General features: G+C 48.7%; 1 protein-coding gene across 1 annotated transcript in view; it reads right to left on the reverse strand.

Annotated features, from left to right (window-relative positions):
• The window catches only part of ace2 (angiotensin I converting enzyme 2), a 134,992-nt gene that overhangs the window by 54,763 nt on the left and 64,182 nt on the right, over positions 1 to 16,047 (reverse strand). Inside the window, exons 6-10 of the mRNA XM_072514347.1 lie at positions 15,000 to 15,108; positions 12,554 to 12,651; positions 10,509 to 10,681; positions 7,150 to 7,376; positions 3,834 to 3,978 (exon numbers count right to left, since the gene is read on the reverse strand). Coding sequence (XP_072370448.1) covers positions 3,834 to 3,978; positions 7,150 to 7,376; positions 10,509 to 10,681; positions 12,554 to 12,651; positions 15,000 to 15,108 — 752 coding nt within the window. The remainder of the gene's footprint in view (positions 1 to 3,833; positions 3,979 to 7,149; positions 7,377 to 10,508; positions 10,682 to 12,553; positions 12,652 to 14,999; positions 15,109 to 16,047) is intronic.

Here is a 16,047-nt window from a genome sequence, read left to right on the forward strand (position 1 = left end):
TCGCGCCCTGGACCATGGTGAACCCGGCCACGGCAGAGAAGCCCACGGCCCGGGCATCTTGGCTGGCCCGGTCCACGGGGAAGCGGATGTAGCAGTGCGCCATGGCATATAGGGCATCTGTCACTGCCCGGATGCACCGATGCACTATGCCTGCGATATGCCGGACAGGTCCCCACTCGGTGCCTGGAATGACCCCGTTGCATAAAAGTTCAGGGCCACCGTAACCTTGACGGACACGGGGAGAGGGTGTCCCCCGCCAGTGCCACGCGGTGACAGGTGTGCCAGCAGGTGGCAGATATGTGCCACGGTTTCCCGCCTCATCCGGAGTCTCCTCCTGCATTCCCGGTCCGTGAGGTCCTGGTATGACTGCCGGGGCCGGTACACACGGGGCGCCCTCGGGTGCCTCCGTTGCCATGGGGCCGCGGTGTCCTCCTCCCCCTCCTCGTCCTGTCGGTCAGGTGTCCCTCCAGCCTGGGCGGCTGCCGCCTGCCCCTCTGCGGCAGCCTGCGCCGCCTCTCTGGCACGCTCCTCCTCCTCCTCCTCCTCCTCCTCATCCAGGGTAACATAGACATTAGCGGCTGCCGCCACGGCGGCCAACATCGCTGGATGATCGGAAAACATGACGGACTGGTGGGGGGGAGGGGAACGACGACATGTCATCATTGCCCATATCCCCTCCTCCCCCCAGCCAGGTGGCATGGACCGCATGGGTCCAACTGTTGGAGGCTGCCCTCGCATCCCCCTCCCCGGCATGGACCCCCTAACCTCCACCCCGGCACGGACCACCCCCCGACCTCCACCCCGGCACGGACCCCCCCCATCCCCCTCCCCGGCACGGACCCCCCCCCTTCCCCCTCCTCGGCACGGACCCCCCCCATCCCCCTCCCCGGCACGGACAGCCCCCAGCCCCCTCCCCGGCACGGACACCCCCTCCCCGGCATGGACCCCCCCCCAACCTCCACCCCGGCACGGACCCCCCCCAACCTCCACCCCGGCACGGACCCCAACCTCCTCCCCGGCACGGACCCCCCATCCCCCTCCCCCTCCCCGGCACGGGCCCCCCCCCAACCTCCTCCCCGGAACGGACCCCCCGTCCCCCTCCCCGGCACGGACCCCCCCATCCCCCTCCCCGGCACGGACCCCCCCATCCCCCTCCCCGGCACGGACCCCTCCATCCACCTCCCCGGCACGAACCCCCCCCCACCCAACCTCCACCCCGGCACGGACCCCATCCCCCTCACCGGCACGGACCCCTCCATCCCCCTCCCCGGCACAGACCCCCCCCCCCCATCCCCCTCCCCGGCACGGACCCCCCCAACCTCCACCCCGGCACGGACCCCCCCCCCCCGAACCTCCACCCCGGCACGGACCCCATCCTCCTCCCCGGCACGGACCCCCCATCCCCCTCCCCGGCACGGACCCCCCCCCATCCCCCTCCCCGGCACGGACCTCCCCATTCCCCTCCCCGGCACGGACCCCCCCATCCCCCTCCCCGGCACGGACGCCCCTCCCGGCACTCCCCCGGAGCCCAGCCCACTCTAACCACCCACCCCCCACCCCCGCCGCACACACACACACACAACCCGAGACACACCTCTCCTCACGCATTCAGACTGCGGCCACGCCATTGCCTGCCCAGAGCCAACCCCCCAGGCCGTCACTCCGCTGGGGGGTCGGAGAATGACGCCCTTTATCCTGGACCGGATTTCTCCAGTCTCCCAGCTGAGTGTTTCTTGGTGGCATGCCATTCACTGGTGGTGGGAATCTCTACTCCCGCCACTTGTCAATGAGATTTTCCATTGAAGCCACTCCGGCGGTTAGGAAATCAGCGGGTAGGGTGAACTGCTGGCGGGAACAGACAATCCCAACAGTCAGAGAATTCCGACCAGTGAAGCCATCTTCCACCACCCCTTCAGGCAGTGCATTCCAGATCATAGCAACTTGTGAAATAAAACAAAACAATTCTCCTCACCTCCCCTCTTGGCCAATTCGGTTAAATCGCTATCTTCTGGTTATCAACCATCCTGTCAGTGAAAGTGCTAAAACCGCCATGAGACCCATCGGGACAACCCGATGGATCTCCCCGTGGGGCTCATGGAGTATGAGCTCCCCCACTAATTGGCGGAGGCCTAACAGCTGGCTCGTTAATTTCGTAAGATAATGGGCCACATGATCTAATTCAGCAAGGTATGACTCCAACCAGCGGAGATTTTTCCCCCTGACTCCCATTGACACCAGTTTAGCTCGGGCTCCTTGATGCCATACTCAGTCAAATGCTGCTGAGATATCAAGGGCAGTCCTTCTCACCTCAGGCATTCAGCTCTTTTGTCCATGTTCATGTTTGAACCAAGGCAGTAATGAGGTCAGGAGCTGAGTGACTCTGGTGGAACCCAAACTGAGCATCCATGGGCAGGTTATTGCTGAGTAAGTGCTGCTTGATAGCACTGTTGATGACGCCTTACCTCACTGATAGGGTGGTAATTGGCGGGGTTGGATTTGTCCTGTTTCTTGTGTACCTGGGCAATTTTCCACTTTGCCAGGTAGATGCCAGTATTGTACCTGTACTGGAAGAGCTTGCCTAGGGATGCGGCCAGTTCCGTAGTACAAGTCTTCAGTACTATTGGCAAGATATTGTCAGGGCCCATAGCCTTTGCAGTATCCGGTGCCTTCAGCCGTTTCTTGATATCACGTGGAGTGAATCCTATTGGCTGAAGACTGACATCTGTGATGTTGGGGATCTCCAGAGGTGACTGAGGTGGATCACCCACTTGGCACTTCTGGCTGAAGATTGTTGTGCGTGCCTGAGCCTTGTCTTTTGCACATGTGTGCTGGCTCCTCCATCATTGAGGATGAGGATATTTGCGATGCCTCCTCCTCCAGTGAGTTGTTTAATTGTCCACCAGCATTCACGGCTGGATGTGGCAGGACTGCAGAGCTTAGACCTGATATGTTCATTGTGCAATTGCAATTACTTGCTGCTTATGCTATTTGGGACACAAGGGGCGAAATTCTCCCGAAACGGCGCGATGTCCACCGACTGGCGCCCAAAACGGCGCCAATCAGATGAGCATCGCGCCGCCCCAAAGGTGCGGAATGCTCCGAGGATGCTGGAGAATGCTGGAGGAATTTCCGCCCCGCCAGCTGGCGGAAACGGCCTTTGTTGCCCCGCCATCTGGCGCGGAAATGACATCCCCGGGCGGCGCATGCGCGGGAGCGTCAGCGGCCGCTGACAGTTTCCCACGCATGCGCAATGGAGGGAGTCTCTTCCGCCTCCGCCATGTCTGCAGAATATTTCATACTGTCTCTGCTTGATTTATGCAGAAGTTTAACCCCTGGGGACAGAAACGTACCTGGACTATTGGAACCATGGAAAGGTTACCGTGCATAAAGAGGCCATTCAGCCCCTCGTGTTCACGCTGGTTTATAGCATTTCTGATGCAGATTCAGGTACCTTTTAAATGAGTTGAATGTTTCACCCTCATCTCGCAACTTAGGCAGAGAATTCCAGACATCCACCAACCTCTGGGTGAAAAATATTTTCCTCATGCCCCCTCTAGTCCTTCGACTAATCACCTTAAATCTATGCCCCCTGGCAATTGTCCCCTCAGCTAGGGGGAAACAGGTCTTTCCTGTCTACCCTATCAAGGCCCCTCATAATTTTGTCCACCTCAGTTAGATCACCCCTCAGCCTCCTCTGTTCTGAGGAAAACAACCCTAGCCCATTCAATCTCTCCTCATAGCTTCAATTTTCAGCATTCTTATAAATCTATTTTCCCAAATGAGAATATTAATCAGACTACATGAACTCAGCGTTGAATTGGATGAATGCTTACTTCATTTCCCAAAATTTTTTCATCCACTGGTCTTTGGGTATTTCCCCTCGGAACATTTTCCAACGCCATTCTTCCATCATGAATGTGAAAGGTAGAGTTCCAACAATTGTCAGTGCTTGTTTTAACAGGAAGTTGATGTCTGTCTCTAGGGTAGAAGGAATCACAACTGTTATATCTCCCTAGTAATTGTTAGTGCTACCAACCAATAGTAACGGGAGACAGTGGCATTGTCGTAATATCACTGGACGACGAAGACAAAAATTGAGGCTAATGCTTTCGGCATGGGTTCAAATCCCACCATGTCTATGGTAAAATTTAAATTCAATTAATACATCTGTGATTAAAAGGGAGTCTCAGTAATGGTGACTATCACGCCATAATTGCTGTAAAAACCCATCTGGTTCACTAATGCCACTTTAGGGGGGGAAATCTGCCGTTCTTACCTGGTCTGGCCTACATGTGCCTCCAGGTCCACATCAATGTGGTTGACTCTTAACTGCCCTCTGAAATGACTGAGAAAGATGCTCAGTTCAAGCGCAATGCGGGATGGGCACAAATGCTAAATTTGCCAGCAACTCCCATGAAAGAATTTTTAAAATCTTATCCTATGCTACTACTTCATGTTATGAATGTGAACAATGAGATCCAATAAATTAGCCTCATTTGGTTACCTGCTCCAATTAGTATTATAATTAAAAGAGTGTAACACTACCATTAAAAAGAGGATTTGACAGTCTCTAAACAAACATGGAAATTGCTTGCAAATCCCAGCAAATCATTCACAAACAGATTTCTGCCATTTTTCCAGATGGGCCAGCTGAGGCGATGGTAAGACTACAGAGGTCATGTTTAGTTCGATCTTCTCCTGAAGATGGTGAATTAGTGTAGGTAGGGTTTCTCAGATTCTAGAAAGGGGTTGTCTGAAGTGGGACGATCATCAACTATTTAATGTTGGAGTTCTTACCTGACAGGTGGATTTTGCAGTTGGGCTCACTATGTGACAATGTGATTGGTGGCACTATCTTTGGAGGTTTAGGGCATCGCAAACAGTAATATAATTCCTCTTTCACCTTCCAGGAATATTGAAGTCACTTGAAAAGTCCAAGCTGAGTTTTATTCAAAGATTCAATCTGCCATATTTTTGATGGATGTAACTTTGACTTTTGAGTGGTTGAAACAAATACCATACATTTTACTTCATCACCTGAAGTTCCCCTACAGTGCACTTAGAGTGGATGTGGGGCAGTAAAACCTCACCGCCCCTTTGTTGGAAAGGGGAGGAATCCCCATCCTAATCACTGTGCACAAAGTTCAACTTCAAAGTATGTATGGGTGTGAGGCCCTTCTGGAGTGAGCGTCCTATTGGGGGGCATGGTCTAGGTGTATACATCAATCAAAGATAAGGCCATAAAGTGTAAGAGCAGAAGTAGGCCATTCAGCCCTCCGGGTCTGCCCCGCCATTCAATAAGTATGTGGCTGATCGATTATATTTCTCCACACCACTTTCCTGCCTTATCCCCATAACCCTTGATTACCTTACTCTGTCTATCTCAGCCTTGAACATGCTTAATGGCCCAGTCTTTACAGTCCTCTGCGGTAAAGAGTTCCACAGATTCACTACCCTCTGAGAGAAGAAATTCCTCCTCATCTGTCTTAAATAGGTGACCCCTTACTCTGAGATTGTGCCCTCTGATCCCAGACAAAGATGGAGCAACAGAGAGCTGTTGGACTAATAGATGGACTGTTGGAGCAATATGGGGACTTTTGAAGGAATGGCGGGCCATTGGAGTCTCGGTGGGCTGTTGGAGTCACAGTGATCTGTCGGAGAAATGGACCGCCACTTGAGCAATAGGGGGCAACATCAGAATTAATAATATTGGAGAAGTATTTTCTGAAAACATTAAGATGCTGAAATAATAATTCATTGATAACATATCCTAAATAGCTTACTATAATATTATCACCATATTACAAAATAGATGTATTCATAATCTTGAGTAGCAACAACACATTTACATATTGCTCTTCCTAATCTCCTTTTTCCCACATATCCTCAGAATCTCATTTTTACTTTCAGATAATTTCCAGCAACATGTTCATTATTCTCAGTATGATTTCTTTTTGTTTAAAACTATTCTATCATTTTCTGAGCTCAAGCTCAGACTCACATTGGAAGAGATACCCGCTCAACGTTTATTACAGTCAGTCAATAATCTTGAAATTTCACAATGCTCAAAAGGCCCCATGCTCAATTTAAGAGATAGATCGATGTGTGAAACCAGGGATAGTAGCTTTACGATAAGTCACCTACAGTACATGTGGTCTGGCACAGTCAGAGTAGATAGAAATTGAATTTCACTTTGATGGTGTCCCCCACCCCCTCACCACCCCACACCAGTCCCCCCAGCCCTCTTGTTTAAGGGAGTCGGTTTAGCTCAGTTGGTTAGACAGCTGCTTCATGATGCACAGCTACAGATTCAATTCCTGTACCAGCTGAGCTTATTCATGAAGCCTTCTCAACTTTGCTCCTCGCCTGAGGTGTGTTGATCTTCAGATTAAATCACTGCCAGTCAGCTCTCCTCCTCAATGGGGAAAGCAGCCTATGGTCATCTGGGACTATGGTGACTTTACATCCTGCTTACACCACAAATTTTGCTGAAAATTGATATGAAGGGGACACATTGATATTAGACATTTACAAGATTGTTCAACAATTCGATCAATGTTATTCAGGTAGTAAGAGGAACGGATAGGGGAGATAGAGGGAAATGATTCCCGCAATTGCGGGAGCCCAGGGGACATAGCCAAGCAAAGAGAGCTGGATCTATCAGAAATGAAATTAAGAAATAAACACACATGAAGGATGGTTGAATTTTGAAGCTCTTTTCCATAAATGGTAGTTGCTGCTTGATCATTTAAAATCTGAGTTTGGTAGTTTTTTTGTGTTAAAAAGTGTTAATGAATATGAAAGAAAGGCAGGTACATGGAGTTATGTCACGGATCAGCCATGATCTCAATTAATGGTGGAACAGACTCGAGGGGTTAAATGGATTTGTTCAATTCCTATATTTCTATGAAACTCTTGAGTTGGAAGGAAGAACTTGAAAGGATCCGATTTGCATTGCCTCACTGAGAATGGTTCACTGGCAGATTAGTCAGATGGCATCACCTTTACCAGCTTTGCAAGGTAAAGGACAGTTCCCCATCTAAATATAGAGTGACATAAATCATTACCAAAATTGGCTCAACAGAGCTATGAAAATAGCATGGTTGGAGTTTAAGTCAAATAACGAATGAAGCCATGTTAAGCACCTACCATTTTTTTGAATAAAAGAGTCTGGAAGAAGACCCAATGATTTCAGATACAGTGGGGTAGCTGCTGAGAGTGCCATGATCTCCCCAACACCCTCATGAAAGCCTTCATTTGCCCCATCTCGTAACAAGTAGGGTTGGATTGCATACTCCATGTCGTACTGTATATGGCCCATTTCATGGTGGACAGTTAAGAAGTCTTCCATTGTAACTTTAGTGCACATTTTAATCCTACAGTAAAAAAAAACAGGTTTTTTTTTTGAATTGCAGATTGAATTGGTCTCCTTATTTCTTTTTGCTGTCATAGAACCTTCTTCAAAATGCAGTTTTTAGTCTCTATACCTTTTTCTTAATCACAGGCCGGAATCCTCCGGTGATTGCAGTTCGCTTTTCCCATCAGCAGCTCAACACCACCCACTTGTTTCCCGGTGGTGTGGGGTGGTTACAATGGGAAATCCCATTGATAAGCAGCGGGAGGATATAATCCTGCCACCAACGAACGGCCCGCGGCTGAGAAATACGCGGCTGAGGGTCCGGAAAATCCAGCCCACTGCCCATTCTTTATTTGGGAATAATGGATAATATGTGACAAAATGAGAATTCCACACAAAAAGATCGAACAGCCCACTTTCATATCTAAGGTAGAATAGAACTCATCCCAGTGATTAAAGCAAATTTAGTGATTGGACTGACAGATGCAGGACCCCAAATTCTCAGAATCTCAAAGGACCTTATAATGCTTGGGTCAGGAGGGGTGCTGATGGGAAAAGACCTATCTCGCCTGGGACTCTGCTCCCCTGACAGAGTTAAAGACCTCTACTCCATATCTACTCTGTGGTGGCATCATAGGAAGGGTGAACATTGGCTGTGTGGCATCACCCAACAACTCTGCATCCTTGCTCAGCTTGAAGTCTGCTCACTGACGAGAATGGTTCCTGGGGTGAGAAACCTCAGTTATGAAGGCAGATTGGAGAAATCAGGGCTGTTTTCCTGAGGCGGGGAGGACATGGTGGCACAGTGGTTAGCACTGCTGCCTCACAGCAGCAGAGACCCAGGTTCAATTCCGGCTTTGGGTGACTGTGTGGAGTTTGCACTTTCTCCCCATGTCTGCATGGATTTCCTCTGGTTTCCTCTCACTGCCAAAGGTGGATTGTCCATGCTAAATTTCCCCTCAGTGTCCAATGATATGAAGGTTAGGTGGATAGGCCATGATCAATGCGCGATGCTACTGGGATAGGGTGGGGGAGTAGGCCTAGGTAGGGTTGCTTTCAGAGAGTCACTGAAGACTTGGTGGGCTGAATGGCCTCCTTCGACACTGTAGCAATTCTGTGGTTCTAAAAGAAGACTGCTGGAGACTGTTTGGAGGTATTCAAAATCATAAAGGGTCTGGACAGAGAACGGATCGAGAACACGAGGACACAGTGTTAAAGAAATTAGCAACAGAAGCAATAGTACTCCATTGGGACGGCCTCAGGATGTCACCAGAAGGCCGCCCCAATTCTCCACCCCCGATGGGCCGAGTTCACGATGGTGTAGTTGACATGTGTCCCAGCCATCCGGGTACCCGGCGTGGCGGCTGCGGACTGTGTCCAGCGTCGCCACAGTTGGATGGGAGCCATGCTGCTGCGGCGGAGAGGCTTCGGCGAGGGCTGGGGGGATTGGGGGAGAGTGGTGAAGGGATGTCCAGAGAGGCCTATCTGGCAGGTGAGGCCCACGCACGGCTGGCGCCATGTTGTACGGCGCGGCCGCTGCAGGTTGTCAGTGTACGCATGCGCGACCACAGACCCGACAATTCTCTGGCTGTTTATTTTGTGGAGGCCGGGCGTTTTACGTGGCACAGCTGTTAGCCCCTCACAGGTTGCAGCATCGGTGAGGGGGCGCCGCCGATATTTTCCACGTAAAATGCCAGGGTTCCTCCGCACGCAGCCTCAGAATCGGAGAATCTGGCCCAATGGGTGTGATCTTCCCAATACTTACCCCACTTTGTACTAGGGGTCAATGTTTACAGGACATGTTTAGGGGGGATGGTTTAGCACAGTGGGTTAAACTACTGGCTTGTAATGCAGAATAATGCCAGCAGCGCGAGTTCAATTCCCGTACCGGTCTCCCGGAATGTGGCGACTCGGGGCTTTTCACAGTAACTTCATTGAAGCCTACTTGTGACAATAAGCTATTATATTATTATGTCCTACAAACATTTTTTTTCATATAAATTTAGAGTAGCCAATTCATTTTTTCTATAAAGGGGCAATTTTAGCATGTTCAATCCACCTACCTTGCACATCTTTTGGGTTGTGGGGGCGAAACCCATGCAAACACGGTGAGAATGTGCAAACTCCACACGGACAGTGACCCAGATATGGCCTACAAACATGATAAGAACCTGTTTATTTAGATGTAATTTCCAGGAATAATGATGCACCCCAGGTCCCCTATTTATATGTGCTCAATTTACTTAATTAAACAATGCCCTTCACCAGTGTATTTTAACAGTGGCATGGTGGCACAGTGGTTAGCACCGCTGCCTTACAATATAAAGCAAAGAAATTCAATGGTAAGGTATGAAATATTTGCAGATTAGGATTCAAAAAGCTGAAGAGCTCAGTTTTTTTGTCAGTTTCTAACAGATGCAGTTTTTAATAGTACGTTAATTTGATTGTTAAATCCTATAGAGGTTCTTCAGTGCAGAAGAAGGCCAATTAGCTAATCAAGTCTGTGCCAACCCTCCAAAAGAGCACTAAATCTTTGCCCACCTCCCCTCCCCTCCCCCCTCCCCTCCCCTCCCCCCTCCCCTCCCCTCCCCTCCCCCTCTCCCCTCTCTCCTCCCCTCCCCTTCCTCCCCCTTCCCCCTCCCCCTCCCGTCCCCTCCCCTCCCCCCTCACCCCCCCTCACCCCCCCTCCCCCTTCCCCCTCCCCCCTCACCCCCCCCTTCCCCCTCACCCCCCTCCCCCTCCCCTCCCCCCTCCCCTCCCCCCCTCCCTTCTCCCCTCCTCCCTCCCCCTCCCGCCCCCTCCCTCTCCCCTCCCGCCCCCTCCCTCTCCCCCCTCCCCTCCCCCTCCCCTCCCCCTCCCCTCCCCTCCCCCCTCCTCCCCTCCCTCTCCTCCCCTCCTCCCCTCCCCCTCCTCCCCACTCCCCCCTCCCCTCCCCCTCCCCTCCCCTCCCCCCTCCCCTCCCCCTCCCCTCCCCTCCCCCCTCCCCTCCCCCTCCCCTCCCCTCCCCCCTCCCCTCCCCCTCCCCTCCCCCCCCTCTCCCCCCCGCTGGGCTAGTAATGTCATTGCCTTTTAAATGCCCAGGGATGGCCAATAAATGCTGGCGTAGCCAGTGATGCCCATAAACGAATAAAAAAAACTATTCACTCTCTACCTGAAGTCCACACGATTGCCCATATCCCACGCTGTTGGATGGCAGACAACCTTTCGGCCATCACTGGGTTTCTCGATCATGGAATTATTCCAGAAATGGTCATTCATTGGTTGGAGGCCCAAAGATTGAAAGAATGTGTCCGCCTTCTGAAACATTTTCTTTGGATTCCACTTCTAAAATGACAAGGAAATAACTCATACAACACCATTAAAGAACCTGCCTCTTCTCCACAGTCAAACAATCGTGGGCTGTATAAAAATACACAGGGCCCAGTTCTTCGCAGACAAAAAGAACATGTATACACATTGTGTTTGTTTCAACTAAACAAAATAGACAACACCCATTCTCTGGTTCATTCTCCAGGACAATGCCTGGACCAATCAGATTCAACCTGGATTGAATTTAAACAAAGCTTGACAGTTAACTGCCAGTCATCAGTCAACTGGTACATTCCACATGTCAACCAATCAGCAGTCTCTTCTTATGAAATATAAATTGTTCCCTTTACATTTGGTATTCTTGCAAATTGTCCTGATAAGTGTAAGATGAAAAGCTTTGGCAGCATGTGCCTGTTTTCAGCAATACTCAAAATTAATTAGTTGAGTTTGTCAAGGACTTAAAAAAGGAGTATGCAGTGTTGGAGACAAACAGTTTTAATGTAATTGATTTAGCGCTAGAAGGGTAATTGTAATTATTTGCTATATTTGTTTTCGAATTTTTAATCCAGAGGGCCCATGCTCTGGGGCCATGAAACCCATGATTCCCTGGTGGAATTGGAATTCAATTAATAAATCTGGAATAAAAAGCTAATCTCAGTAATGTTGACCATGACAACTGTCAGAGAATGTTGCAACGCCCTCTGAAATGGCTGAGCAAGCCATTCAGTTCAAGGGCAATGAAGGTTGGGCAAAAAATGCTGGCCTTGTCAGCGAAGGCCACATCCCATGAAAGAATAAATAAATAAGTGAATTAAAGACACAAGGCTAAATTTTATAATTGCACCACCATGGTTGAATAGTCACGCTGCCTGCAATTCTGATCCAACTTGGTGGTGACATGATAGACTGTGACATCTATGGCACACACAGTACACCTAGAAATGATTGATCAGCCAGTCTGCCCCATTGATAAGGCTTGGAGGGCTTCTCACTAAATGGTTGGGTCCAGATAACCCTGCCAGCCACAATAAACAAGGTAGCCCTATTGGAGCAGCAGTGGGAATCCCCCCACAGCTCCCTCTGTATGTCAGCATATAGTCTTGGTTGGTTAAACTCCAACAACAGCCTCTGTACTCACTTGGTAACCAACTTCGCCCTCCAAAACCTTGTTGTCAATTTGTCAACTTCATTCCCCGGCCGTGGTAAGTGAACACATAAAACTTTTAAAATATTAAATTTGGTATTTTATTCTTCCAACTAGTCCTATTCAAGTAATTGTATTTAATTCAATTTAATTGTTTTTATTTTGTTGATAAATTTAAAGTACCCAATTATATATATTTTCCAATTAAGGGGCAATTTAGCGTGGCCAATCCACCTATCTTTTGGGTTGTGGGGATGAGACCCACGCAGACACAGGAGGAATGTGCAAACTCCACACCGACAGTGACCTGGGGCTGGGATCGAACCGGGACCCTCGGTGCTGCGAGGCAGCAGTGCTAACCACTGGGCCACCGTGCAGCCTATAAATTTAGTTTAATTAAATTATTTAACATGCTTAGTTCGGGGAGCCAGTTAGGTTAGTTGACTGCACGTCTTAGTCTGTGGATCAGAATACAGTCGATAGAACAGAGTTCAACTCCAACCTAGCTGAAGTAGGCCTAGGGCCTAATTCCTCACAATGCTCTCCAGTAAAATCTCAGCATAGGCCGTGGTCCTATCTTAAATCAGGGGGATTTATTTCGAAGAATGACAACACACTTCACATAGGAAGGGCATTTTACTTTTTATTCTTTGATGGGGATGAGTATCACTGGCTGGTCCAGCATTTATTGTCTATCTCAAATTGCCCTGGAGGCGGCGGTGGAGGCATGACAGTCAACATACCTGTTTGACCATTTCGGATGACACGTCAATGTCTTCTTCTGATGGATACGGAATTGACCAAGGGTACAGATTTCCCCAAAACCTTCCCCACATGTCACCTGAAGATGAATGAGAATTTAGATTGGAATGTCCCTCAAGTGTCAGTGCATTTAGTCGTGCCCACTGCATATTGTGCACAACAATTACAAAACCCAGGAACCGACGCTGGGGAGGCCACATGCTGTAAAGATCTGGCAAGGTCAGACAAAGGCCGGAATTTCCTGGCCTCCCCGTCTGGTGGTGGGACCCAACATGGGGGGTGCAGCATGCTGGCCAATAGTCTATTGACTTCAATTGGATCGTACAATCCTGGCAATGGGTGGGGCCAGAAATTCCCACCCAATGTAACACTATTATACACCAAGACTGTGTACTAAAAAAGATGACCTTTCAACTGGTCCCATTTTTACCCATCTGCACCTACCAGGCCCCTTCATTACAGGGCGAACATTCTAGAAAAAAGGAAAGACTAGCATTTATATACCACCATTCCTGACCTCAATATATCACAAAGTGTGTTACAGCCAATGATTGTAATGTAGAAAATGAAGCAATCAATTTGTACACAGCAAGATCCCACAAACAACATTACAACGCTGGTCGGATCATTTGGTTTTTTTAGTGGAGTTTGTTGAGGCTTAAGCTTTGATCCGGTCACTAGGAAAGATTCTAGGAAAATAGGGTGACCTGACTGGTCCACCATTTAACATCAGCAACAATATGGTGTTCCCTCAGTACTGCAATGAGGTATTGGCCTAGATTTTGTGCTCAAGCTGCTGGAGTGGGACTTGAATCAACAACCTTAGGACTCAAAGGCCAACAAACAAGCACAGCCGATCCTGCACAGCTAAACAGTACCTGCATCTGCCAAGCACTTTTACACATCACGCCACAGTCGCACTATCTACTTAGGATGGGTTTCACCCTGGTTATCAGGCAGCTATCAGTTGCCCCTTGTACTTTGGGAAATAAAGCAGAGCGCTGATGTTGAATCAGTCGAGGATCATGGGACAGGCCATACTGACCACTGCACTGAGCACCTGTTTGATTTGTGAGCAGCACAGCATGATCAGAATGGTGCAATTTGCTGGCAAGTTTGCTTGCTGCCATTCTCTCTCCAGTGCCTCTTTTACACCAATTCTTATGACTATTAATATTTATCTTCTCTGACTTACTGCTAGCAACCAGTTGATGTTTGATTCTACCTGGGAATAAGTCAGATTAAAATTATGAGTTTTACAACAATATTGTTCCAGCAATGATGGATATTGCTTTATTTGAATTGCTGTTTAGCACAGGGCTAAATCGCTGGCGTTGAAAGCAGACCAAGGCAGGCTAGCAGCACGGTTCAATTCCCGTACCAGCCTCCCCGAACAGGCGCCGGAATGTGGCGACGAGGGGCTTTTCACAGCAACTTCATTTGAAGCCTACTTGTGACAATAAGCGATTTTTGTTTCATTTCATTTCATGTCCTGGGGCCTTTACACTCTGAGACACACTAGGAAAGTGCCACCAGGAAAATGCCAATCAGGACAAACATAAGAAGGGCACAAACCAATACTTTTTAAAAAAATGCCTGTTCTTATTTAAAATGGGCAGCTGTAAATGGTCATTTGGAAGTTCAAACTATCTGCAGTGTTCACACATGGCTAAAGATCTCTGGTTTACTATTGGACACTGGCTGGTCATCTGAATGTGTGCACACAGTTCAGCAGATGCCCCCGTCCATTTGATCTTTGACATCTTGCAAAGAATCAGGCCAGAGCTGCAAGAAGATTGACCAAAAAGTATTCTGATATGCCCTACTTAATACAAAACCAGCACTTCCAGTGATCAGAGCATGGCATCACTCGGAAGGAAGTGTGTCATGCGATCCAGTTTTAGTTTAACTTTTGCTTTCAGCAGAGCATGCAGACACAGCTCTGCAGCTCTGAAATATTCAAGCTTTCTGTCCATGTATGTCTATTCACATGTGACTGGTCTTAATAAATAAACCCACATATTTACCCAATTCCTCATGAGCAATTGATGCCTTTATATAATTATAAAAACACAACAATCAGAAGCTGAAGAGTTGTCCCTTCACAGTGGGATTCAGTTAGTGACTGAATCTCATATTGTCTGCATCTGAACAATCTCACATGTGCCAGCCAGGGGGCACTACCATTGAAGCTAAGCTAACAGACCGTTCTGTATGGTGCTGTTTTAAATCTAATCATTCCTTGCCAACCTTGGATTATTAGGAATTCAAAACCAAATTCTGACAGTGTCCTCACACGGGAGTCTGCGGCAGGGTTGTAAACGGGATAAGTTTAGAGAAAAGAACATTAGTTATTCAGCCCAATGCTACGCATACAGGAACAAAGAAAATTCTCCGAGTGTGGAGAGAAATGGGAAACAATCTTACCCAATAAATGAGCAGGGAGACATCCTGTCGAGCTGATATGTTCTGGTCCAAAAGTATCTCTGAGGTTTGCTCTGACATATGCATGAAGTTCTTTGTACAGGGGCATTATCTAAGGGTGCCATGGGAACAAATTATTGGTAATGTTACATTTATCAACCACCACCAGGTTTTTCCAGTATCAAGATTCAGCTTTGCATCAATATTTTTGATCCAGACCCTGGTTAGTTTAGAACCCAATATAACTCACCAGCCGAACTCCTGTGATATTATCATTCTCTGTTAGAATATAGATGACCATTTAGCTGAAAATTTTCCTTTCTGTCCCTTTCCCCCCCCCCCCCCCCCCCCCCCCCCCGTCTCCCCAACAACCATCACGCCAAAATGTCCCCTTTTAAGTCTGGGGTGGGGAAGATTGAGATCAACTTTGCCACCTCTTCGGTAGCCAAGTGAGGACCACTTAAGGATTAATTCCACTACCATGGGTCTGGAGGTTGTGGTGGGTGAGGTGGTTGCACATACTGTGCGAGCAGACTCCTCGGAATGCTCTGGTGAGCTTCTTGAAGGCTAGCGGCGATGGCCTCCAATATTTTGATAGAAAACAATTAAGCTGATTGAAATAAACTGAGGGACAAATTAAAAGGGGCAGCCCCTTAAAGGGATATTGCCTTAAACAAAAACAAAGAGGAAATGAAACTTAAAACATCAAACCAAAATGTGATTAAAAGGGTCGATAAAGCACCCCAGACCCAGAGGAGCCCAATGGGCACGGAAGGTCTTGATGGTGCCCATGGACACCGTATGCTCCCTCTCCAGGGGCACCTGGCTGTGAATGTTGTCCTGGGAGAGAGGCAAACAGTCGGTCGCCCCTTACCTGGACCTGCTTCCCCCCGCCGCCCCTCTCCACACTGGACCGGGATGTGGTTTCCATGCGGCACAAAAAACTCCAGTCCATCTTCCTTCAGTGGACTTAATTAGGCCCTTAATGAGCCTCATCAAATACCCATTACATGCAGGTGGGTATACCTACAAGCCCCAATCCCAGGCACAA

The sequence above is a fragment of the Scyliorhinus torazame genome, chromosome 8 (genome assembly GCF_047496885.1).
Source record: "Scyliorhinus torazame isolate Kashiwa2021f chromosome 8, sScyTor2.1, whole genome shotgun sequence".
In the NCBI taxonomy this organism is placed as follows: Eukaryota; Metazoa; Chordata; class Chondrichthyes; order Carcharhiniformes; family Scyliorhinidae; genus Scyliorhinus; species Scyliorhinus torazame.